The sequence below is a fragment of the Neofelis nebulosa genome, chromosome 12 (genome assembly GCF_028018385.1).
Source record: "Neofelis nebulosa isolate mNeoNeb1 chromosome 12, mNeoNeb1.pri, whole genome shotgun sequence".
Lineage (NCBI taxonomy): Eukaryota > Metazoa > Chordata > Mammalia > Carnivora > Felidae > Neofelis > Neofelis nebulosa.
This window is the reverse complement of record NC_080793.1, coordinates 8,273,050-8,282,896: the sequence shown is the minus strand read 5'-3', so window position 1 is coordinate 8,282,896 and position 9,847 is coordinate 8,273,050. Positions and strand designations below refer to the sequence as shown.

At 58.9% G+C, this 9,847-nt stretch overlaps 1 protein-coding gene across 1 annotated transcript; it reads right to left on the bottom strand.

Annotated features, from left to right (window-relative positions):
- Positions 1 to 447: 447 nt before the first annotated feature.
- ST6GALNAC4 (ST6 N-acetylgalactosaminide alpha-2,6-sialyltransferase 4) lies at positions 448 to 9,516 on the bottom strand. Its single transcript, XM_058694016.1, has 6 exons — positions 9,358 to 9,516; positions 8,833 to 8,919; positions 7,124 to 7,309; positions 3,854 to 4,266; positions 1,994 to 2,095; positions 448 to 1,139 (listed from the first exon to the last, which is right to left on the bottom strand). The coding sequence occupies exons 2-6, from the start codon at positions 8,842 to 8,844 to the stop codon at positions 944 to 946; spliced, it is 909 nt and encodes a 302-aa protein (XP_058549999.1). The 5' UTR covers positions 8,845 to 8,919; positions 9,358 to 9,516; the 3' UTR covers positions 448 to 943.
- Between the last annotated feature and the right edge of the window lie 331 nt (positions 9,517 to 9,847).

The following is a 9,847-nucleotide window of genomic DNA, read 5'->3' as shown; positions in this document are numbered from 1 at the left end:
TGCCTTTCTTGCAGTGTGACCAACTTCAGAGTTAACAGGGGATTTAACTGGCAAGATCCTTGGAATTTAACCCACGGAGCACGGGGTGGGGCAATTTCCTTCCCACCCTGAGTCATTTCCTCCCAAGCTCTGGACTCTCCTCCCACTGGTACAGGACAAGGGGTACCCTGGAAGCTGCTGAGGTGGGGCATTCCCCGTGCCAAGTGCAGCCAGGGAGCCAGACTTCCCGGCCTGGTGAGGAAGAGGCTTCCTGACTTGGCGGGGAAGCAGGTAGGCTCCTGGGGAAGAAACACGTGGGCAGGTTAAATGCCAGAAGTCCAGCCGGCTGTGGGCCCGGGGAGGGGCCCAAGGACCCAGCCTGCCCTCGAGTCAACAGGTTATGGGATTGTGGCAGGGAGAGGAGCCCCAATCCCCACCCCCAGACACATGACCACACTTCAGACAGGCTTCCAGAAAACACATGTTTACCCGTACACTCCAGAGGTGGCCCTGGCAGTCACAGTTCAAAGGCCCCTTCGCCCAACGAACCCCAAGCTCCAGCCTGGGAAATGTGGCACCAAAGGCAGGTGGAGGGGGGACAGTGAAGAAGGGCCAGGGCTGTTGAAAGATCGAAGATCACAATGCTGGTGAGTTGAGGGGCCATCAGCCCCGGGGGCAAAGGCCACTGGACAGACCCAGAGGGGGGGGGTGAACCCCAAAATGAAGATTTGGATTACTCAGAAAGTGGGGTGCAGGGAAGGGCTGCAAAGGTCACCACAGTCCTCCTCTTCTCCCCCTCAAGTCAGGAGGCCTAAGATGGCTCCAAGTGTCCCCAGGGTAGGGCCGGAAGGGACCTTAGGTCCACTAGGCATGTGGCAGGAGACAGGATCCATAAATTAAATGTTTCTGGTGGAGTGTGGAACAGAGGCCCGGTGAGGGCCTTGTGGCTGGCTAGGCGATGGGGCTACTGGGTCCTCCACGATGGGTGGGCAAACACAATGGGCCTCTTCTTGGCCCAGCGGGAGAACACGGCCTTCTCAGTGATGAAGCGGTGGGCGCTGCGGGGTGCCCGCTCGTGGGCCAGGTACATCTGACATTCGTCCAGCCGGCCCTTCTCAAAGTAGTGGTAAGGCACCGAGGGGTGGCTCTCCTCCCTGCAGGTGGGGAAGAGGGACAGGCGTGGGGCACCAAAGCTCGCCTGCCTCCCGCCACACCCTGCCACCTACCACGACCAGCCCCTCACCAGGGACTCCCCGCCGGAGCACCCCCATGCCTGGTCCCGGGGAAGGTCAGGACAGACAGGGGAGGCGCAGGGCAGCCCACAGATCCCACGGGCCATGGTTTGACCCTGGCTCTGGCTCTTGCAAGCTGGCTGCTTCTGGGCTGGAGACGTACTCTGTGAGCATAAATAACCCGTCTGTAAAACGCAGACGGTCACCTGAGACCACGGGTCAAAAAGATGTAAGATTGCAAAGTGCCTTGCGGGTCCTGGGCTTCCGGTGAGCGTCCCGCCAGTCCCCGCGGCTGCACCCCCACCCGCTCATCAGCACCGTGCACACTGGCCGTCTGGCCCGGGGCCATGGCAGAGGGCGCACATGGGCTGTCATCTGGCCCACGTGCTCACCAAGCAAGCTCCAAGAGAACAGAAGACAAAGACCCGGGGCCCGTCCTGTCCCTTGTGCACATGTTCCTTACAATAATACTGAACTATTGTGATATCAACAGCAACAGCTTCGACGCAGCTGGTGCCTGATGATGCCCTTCTGAGCACCTCGGTAGATTATTCTCTCTCTAAACGTTTCTACAACCTTCTGGGGAAGGTGTGATCGCTCTCTCTTTTACATATGAGGAAAGGGAGGCCCTGGGCCCCAGGGGTGTCGGAGCCTCAGCCGCCCACAGGGGAGCCCACGCACCCCCTGCCCCAAGCTCCCCCAGGGTCCAGGGACAGGGGGCCCACGGTCCTCCCCGCCCCGGCCTTTCCTCTCGCCCAGGACCCGGCTGGCCTGACCTGCAGTAGCTGTCGCTGACCATTCCGTAGACCACGATCTCCTCGCACAGCTCCAGGGCGAGGATCATGGTGAACCAGCCGGTGCTGAGGAAGGAGCCGGACTGTCTCCTGGCGGGAAGGGGCACAGTCAGCGCAGCCGCGTCCCTCCCCAACGCGGGTCTGAGCAAGGAAGCGGCTGTGCGACAGGCCCAGCCTCAGCTGTCTCCAGGCACAGCGCTGGTCACCCTCCCAGCCAAGGGCCCTCACCTTGACCCCCACAGAGGGGGCCCTGGGGAAGGCTGGGGAGGGGACAGAGCCAGCCCAAGATCAGCAGCAGGAAAGAGGTGCAGCTGGACGCCAACCCAGGCTCGTTCAGCCCCTCACCACCCACACGGGGCTTGAGCAAACCCCCAGACGATCGTGTGAGGCCACCGAGCACAGCGGGTGAGAGTGGGGAAGACCCCTGTCTGAATTCAAGTTGGTCTTCAATTCAAACCCTACATCTGCCCTAGGGTATCAGCTTTGCTCACAAACCTCTCTGAGCCTCGCTGACCCATCTGTGGAATGGGGAGAATTATATAGGTAGTTATGGGGAGGGAACACCGTCAGCTCAGCACCTCCCCTGGTCCCCACACCCAACTGGGAGCGAGGGACTGTGTGGGCAGCCCAGGGCTCAACTCTCTCAATGCACCAGCACTGTTTACCCTCCCAGACGAGGGCTACTCACATCCACCTTGACAGAAGGGTTATGGGGCGGCTCACTCTTTCAAACTGGGTGGCCAGGAACCTGCCACGGCCGGTGCTAACATTCTCAAGGGAGGGCCAGGAATGCTGAGACAAGAAGGGGACAAAGAATGTCGGGCAGGGAAGGGCACCTTCAGACGGGGTGGTCATGGAGGGCTTCTCTGATGAGGTGACATCCCATCCAGACCTGAATAGCAAGAAGGAGTCAGTCACAGGGAGGCGTGAGAGGAGAACATTCTAGATGGAGGGAAAACATGTATGAGCCCTGCAGGTGAGAGCCAGTGTGGAGATATGAGGAGGCCCAGAGGACGGGCAGGTTGAGAGAAGGGAGATGATGAAATCACTGAGGCGGGCCTCGTAGGAGGCTTACAGGCCAGGGGAGGGGAGGGACGAGAGCCTGGACTTCATTCTCCACGTGAAGGGAAGCCTCCGTCAGGTTGCAGGCGGTTGGCGCTCAGACTGCCAAGGGGGCAAGAGTGGCGGCAGCAAGGGGCTGCTACAAGCACAGCGGAGGCTGGGGCGTAATGGTGGCTTGGGTCCAGGTGGCACCTGTGGGACGGGAGAGCCAAGAGCCCACCATATGCCGCAGGTGATGGAATGAAAGGAGGCGGGTACAAAGCCCAGGTTTCTGGCTGGGAAACTGGAGGCTGGCGGCCGGATTTCCAGAGCTGTGGTGGGGGTGGGAGGAGCCAGCGTGTGGAGGAGGAGGCTGGGAGGAGTCTGAGTGTGAGATGAAAGGAGATCCTCAACGCAGAGGGCTTAAGGCAGTGCCTGGTGCAGGAAGAGGGCCGTTACTACTGTCACCGTTACTTCTGTTATCTGGCAGGGACTTCAGAGGCCAATTCAGATCTCAGGGAGTATCCCCTCCCGAGGCCAGAGCTCCCGACACCGCTCCCCGCGGCAGTGCTCCCCTATCCTGTGCTCGTAAGGCCGGCCGCCGTAGGGGCTTTTTGATCTATGTGCTAACTCGACGAACGACAGTCTCTCTGATTCTGTCCCCCATCAGAGGCAGGAGCACGTCTGCCTCCCTCACTGCTGAACCCCAGCGCCCGGTGGAGCAGACCCGTGATGGACAAGAAGCGGCTTGAGAAGGCAGGTCCCCAGCCAGCAGGGAGACCCCCCACAGGCCGGCCCCAGGCTCACCGGTTCTTGCCCGTCTCATCCTGGAAGACCTGGTCGCAGTAGGCCATCATGCGCTCCGTGAAGGTATAAACCTGCAGGCCCGGGTACATCTTCGTGAGCTGTAGCAGTGTGCGGTAGGTACGGCCGCCCAGCGCCCGGTCCATGTGCCTGCCCTGGCCCCACACCACGTAGAGCGTGTCACGGGCGTGCTGGAAGTAGTGGGAGTAGTTGCGCAGCAGCAGGGGCACACTCGTGTGCGAGACCACGCGTAGGGTGCTGCGCCGGCCCACGTCCGCCTCAAAGCCCACGGTGGGTGCCTGGTTCATGCGCAGCACGCACTCGGCACTGTCGATCTCCGCGCCCAGGCCCGAGCCCAGCATCTGGCCGGAGCTGGACACCACGGCACAGCTACGGCATGGTTCTCGGACCAGCGGCTGCAGGGAGAGGCAGAGAGGAAGAGAAAGGCATGAGCACACAGCTCCCACATCCCCGTCCCTCCACCCAGTAACAGCCACCGCCTCCACATGGCCCCTCTATCAGCTGCAAGTACGGCGTCAACCCATTTTGCAGGTAGGGAAATTGAGGCTGGGCCGGGGGAGTGACTTTCCCACGGTCACATGGATAGCAAGTGGCAGGGCTGAGACTCTGTGTTCAGAGCCCCATGCTTCCTCATCGGCCACCTTCATGTCCCTTTTCCCTATTGCTGAGGCCCTAATACGCCCTCCATCGTGGTTTGTTTGTTTGTTTGTTTTTTTAATTTTTTTAACGTTTATTTATTTTTGAGACAGAGAAAGACAGAGCATGAACAGGGGAGGGGCAGAGAGAGAGGGAGACACAGAATCGGAAGCAGGCTCCAGGCTCTGAGCCGTCAGCGCAGAGCCCGACGCAGGGCTCGAACTCACGGACCGCGAGATCGTGACCTGAGCTGAAGTCGGACGCTTAACCGACTGAGCCACCCAGGTGCCCCATCGTGGGTTCTTTATTACGGTTACGTGAGCAAACGTTTATAAAGCACTTGAAGCGGTACTTAGCACACACTGGTACTGGGGGTCATACACGTGCTTGTTAAGTAAATATGAACCTCGGCTCTTCACAATGACTCTTAGGCCACTCCCTCCTCTGCCTGAGCCCCACTCATATTGTGCCTGGTTTGTAAGTAAAAGAAGGGTCTTTAGTCTTTAGGCTTTCACAACATTGAGAACGTCTGGCTCGGAGCCTGAATCCTGGTTCTGCCACTTCCTCTGTCTCTCTGAGCCTCAGTTTCCTCATCTGTCAAATGGGAATGAAAATAGCATTTACTTGACCAGGTTGTGGGAGGACTCAATTAAAAATGCCTGGAGAGGCGCCTGGGTGGCTCAGTCGGTTGAGCCTCTGACTCCTGATTTCGGCTCAGGTCCTGATTCCAGGGTTGTGGGATCGGGCCCCCGAGTGGGGCTTTGCACTGAGCGTGGGGTCTGCTTGAGATTCTGCCTCTCTCTCCCTGCCCCTCTCCCCCACTCACGTGCATGCGCTCTCTCTCTCTCTCTCTCTCTCTCTCTCATAAAAACATAATAATTAGGGACGCCTGGGTGGCTCAGTCAGTTGAGCGTCTGACTTCGGCTCAGGTCATGATCTCAGGGTCCGTGAGTTCGAGCCCCACGTCGGGCTCTGTGCTGACAGCTCGGAGCTCAGAGGCTGCTTCGGATTCTGTGTCTCCCTCTCTCTCTCTGCCCCTCCCCCACTCATGCTCGGTCTCTCTCAAAAATAAATAAACATTAAAACAGTTTTTTTAAATAGTAATTAAAATAAAATAAAACTGCCTGGGGAATGATTAGCCCAGACCCAGAGGACAGTGAGGGCCCAACCATCTCATTATCCCCCGAGAAGCTGAAGCTGAGCCAAGATGTCTACAAACGTTCACTGGCGGTCAGGGGTCAGGGGTCCCAGAAAAAGACTTGCTCCCCACACCACGTCTCCATGCCCTCCCGAGAGGACACGGGTTTACGATGGTCCTGTATTCCTCTCTGAGATATTTTATATCAGACCTAATGTTGATTTAGGGACTCACAGGCCCATTTTCCATGCCTCCAAAAGACAGCACAATTCCTTTATTCTGCCCACAGTTTGAGCCTATCCTGCCCACTGTGGTCTATTCAGATCTGAGGTCACTTCTAGCCCCAGGAGATATTCAGCTTGTCCCACGCAAGGGCTTTAAACTATTTAACTGCAATCAGATTTTTTTCCGGATATCCAAAACCTGGATTTCCAGCTTCTCTTAAGAAACCCAGAGGATCTGGCCACCTTGAGCCCATATCCGCATGAGCTCGAGTCTGAAATAAACACTGGCCACCACCACGGAAGATGGGACAGCATCTACCCGGCCCACCCCACCTCTTGTCCCATGTGGCCAAACCCCCAGTGGTTTTACATCTTGATCAAATATTTACATGGCACCTGTTGTGAACACTGGCCACGGATCACCCAGTTAGATCAGCAGAGCAACTCTACAGAGGTAGAAACTACAAGATTCTTGGGGCGCCTGGGTGGCGCAGTCGGTTAAGCGGCCGACTCCAGCCAGGTCACGATCTCGCGGTCCGTGAGTTCGAGCCCCGCGTCAGGCTCTGGGCTGACGGCTCGGAGCCTGGAGCCTGTTTCGGATTCTGTGTCTCCCTCCCTCTCTGCCCCTCTCCTGCTCATACTCTGTCTCTGTCTCTCTCTCAAAAACAAACATTAAAAAAAAATTTTTTTTTAAATACATACACAGAATGATACACAGATCACCACGATGTGAAGGTGTCTGTCTCCCCCACCAGACTGGGAGCTCCAGGTGGCCAGCCACCCTGGCTGACTCACCTAGTTTACCTCCAGAACCCAGCTGAGAGCAGCCAGACAATATTTATTCAATTAAAAAACAAAAGCAAAAACATTTCTAGAGCGCCTGGGTGGCTTATTTGGTTGAGCATCCGACTCTCGATTTTGGCTCAGGTCAAGATCCCAGGTCCACGCTGAGTGTGGAACCAGCTTAAGATTCTTTCTCCCTCTTCCTCTGTTCCTCCCCCCTGCTCGTGCTCACTCTCTCTCTCTCTGGAAAAAAAAAAAAATGACAAAATTAAAAAAAATAAATAAATCCACTTCCTCTTAGAACTTGGGACTCACAGAGGTGTAGTGACTGCTCAATGTCACACAGCTGGTGAGCAGAGGGGCCAAGCCTGGGGTCCAGGCTGGCCTGGCACGCGCCTGGTTCTCACTTATGCCCAGAGAGTAGGGGGCACCCTGGCCGGCCCGTCTCGACATGTTGTCCGGCCAGCTCACCTTCCCATCTGGCACGCTGCTATATCCGCTGAAGTGCAGGGGCCCTGGCACAGTGGGCCTGGAGTTGGTGGACGGGTGGGGGTCCAGGCAGGGGGCCAGGCAGAAGGACAGGCAGGCCCAGCAGCACAGCAGGATGTAGGCAGCTGAGAAGCCCGAGGAGCACAGGATGACAAGCAGGAGCCGACCCTGGGGGAGACAAACAGTCATGGGGTGTGTGCGGGGGGTGTCCCTGGGGCTCCTAGAAGCTTATGCTGGGGTGCCATGCTCCAGCCTCAAGGGTCCAAACCCCAGCTCAGTAGCTTCCAGAACATCAGCAGAGCTCAGAGTTAACCAGGGCTTCCTCTGGGCTGCTCAGGCCCTGGAGACAAGCCCTTTTATTCTTCCCATGTTCTAGATAAGGGATCCGGGATGAAAACCCGAGGCCACACAGCATGGAAACAGGATGGGCCCTTCAATCCAGGCTGCAGAGCCCATACTCTTAACCAGAAGCCTAGGTGCACTCAGTAGCCCTGGGTGCAACTCTCCACCCCTCTGGACCTGCTTCCTCTTCTAAAAACTCAGGGCCCGTAGCACCTGTGAGCTTACCGTGAGGCCAGCGGTAACAGTGCTGTGTAGACTATAATGTGCACAAGAAGACGCAAGAGTGGCCCCTCAGGAGGGCAAACCCTCCTCCTTCAGACCTTGGACTGAGGCCGCCAGGGTGCCCATCCCCTGTCCCCTCCCCCAGCTGACCTGGTGCCGGATCTGGATCAGCAGCCCAGGTGAGTAAGGAGGATGGGAGAAGGGGAAGTGTCACTCACGAAATGGTTTCAGTAATTGACAGCTGCTGGTTCAGAGGCTCCCACCTCCAGAAAACATGCGCCAAAGGCCACGTGAAGCAGGACGCCCTCCGGAGGCCCGCTGGGCCTCTTAGGGAGTGCCCCCACCAAGCCTTTCAACGAGGAGCCCCCTGACAGGGGGCACGACCTGCGGCTGCCATCATGTGCTGGGCCACCCTGGTCACCATCTGTGTCTCCTTGGGCTCTAATATTCTCCCAGCCCGCCCAAGGCAGAGGTCCCTCAGGTGGCCCACAGAACCCTCCCGGCAGCTGGCTGATACTCTGAAAATCAGAGGTGGCAAATGCAGCTCCCCGCCCCCGCCCCCCTCCCAGGGCATATCCTGCCGGAGGCCCACCCTTCTCTGCCCACAAGCCACATCAGCTTCTAAAAATAAATCTGTCTGTGGCCAGCTGTGCGGGGGGGAGGGGGTTCAGCCCCTGAGGCCTCAGGCTCTGCCAGGCATCTGGTCCCCTGCCCCCAAGGGGCCCAGAGACCCGGATTCAGGCAGTGGTGGTGGACTCCCCACAGCATCCAGGGTCCTCTCCCACAACCAGCGGCTCCTAAATAAAGTTGAGAGCAGCTAAACTGAACTTTCGCACCATATCCCCCTCCCAGGTGGGTGCCTCACCTGGGTGACCTAGGGGATACCCACAAGAGGTAGTACTGTTATCTCCTCAGTACAGGGGAGACGCACAGGGCACTGAGACCAGAGAGGGAACACCACTTGTCTGAAGCCACACAGCCTGCCAGATCAGGCAGGGCTTTGAGGCCAGTCTCCCCTTCCCAGCTCAGGAGCAGTGGGTCAAAAGTGAGTCAGTGCTGGGGTGGGAGAGGCTACGAGGCTGCTGTGCCGGAAGTTCCCCAAGAGCCTTCCTCCTTCCACCACTTACCGGAGCCTTCATGCTGTTGCCGCTGCTCAGCAGCCTGGGGGCTGCTGTCTCCAGGGCTCAGGCTGGGAAGGGGTGGCAGCCAGGCACCTGCCAAGATCCAGAAACTCAGAGCTAGGTCCCAGGCCCCTGAGGAACCTGCTCAGGGAAACTGAGGCAGGGAAGGGTATGGGGCCAGGGTCAAGGCAAATGGCTTTCGGGAGTCAAACGCCTTAAAGTCCCCAAACACCGGACAGCGCTGTCCGCATCCTAAAAGAGCTGGTATCAGGTGACCTTCGGGAAACCTCACACCAACCCAATCCCCATTGTGCAGATGGAGAAAGAGAGGCAGGGAGGGGGAGCCCTCGGCTCAAGGTCACCCATCGAGTCTGGGTCAGTTCGAACCAGCAGCCTGGAGCCCCGACTGCCTCCCCATCCTTCCTACCTCCCTACGGGCGGGAGAAACGGAGAGGCCTGAGGCGGGATAGGACGAGAGATTTCCACCCCTCTCCCAGATTCCACCGCCCCTTCCCCCGGCCGGGAGCTAACCAGACGGGTAGGCTGGGGCGCTCCGGCTGTTCTCGATCCACTGCTCGGAGCTCCATGGCCCGCAAACCGGGCGGGCCGGGCTGGAAGCCTGAGCCCCGGGGCGGAGGCGGCACCGCGGCCGCGGCTTCTGGAGACTGGAAACCGAACGTGCGCCGCCGGCAGCGGGGGCGGGGTCTAGGAGGACGGGGAGGAGACAGGCGCGCTGGGGGCGGAGCCCGGGAGGAGGGAGGCGGGACCTACGAGCACCGCCTGCGCGGCTGGGGAGGGAAGTGCGTGGCTGGCGGCGGGGGCCTCCGGGATGGGGGCGGGGCCCGCAGGCCGTGGGCGGAGTCGGAGCCTCCGCATCTCCCCTTTTCTGCCCAACCACGTTTCTCCCAAGCTCCTGCCGGGGATCCGAGAGAAAAGGCTGAGCGGGGGTGGGAACCAGGGCGCCTCCGTGGCTGCCTAGCCTTCCGGACTTGGGTTTCTCCATTTCTGAAATTGGGGGGTG

Excerpts from the sequence above, each read along its gene's own strand:
- ST6GALNAC4 (XM_058694016.1), bottom strand. Across the intron at positions 2,096-3,853 it reads GATGAGACGGGCAAGAACCG|GAGACAGTCCGGCTCCTTCC; the intron begins GTGAGCCTGGGG and ends CCTTCCCGCCAG. Across the intron at positions 1,140-1,993 it reads GGAATGGTCAGCGACAGCTA|CTGCAGGGAGGAGAGCCACC; the intron begins CTGCAGGTCAGG and ends CCTCTTCCCCAC.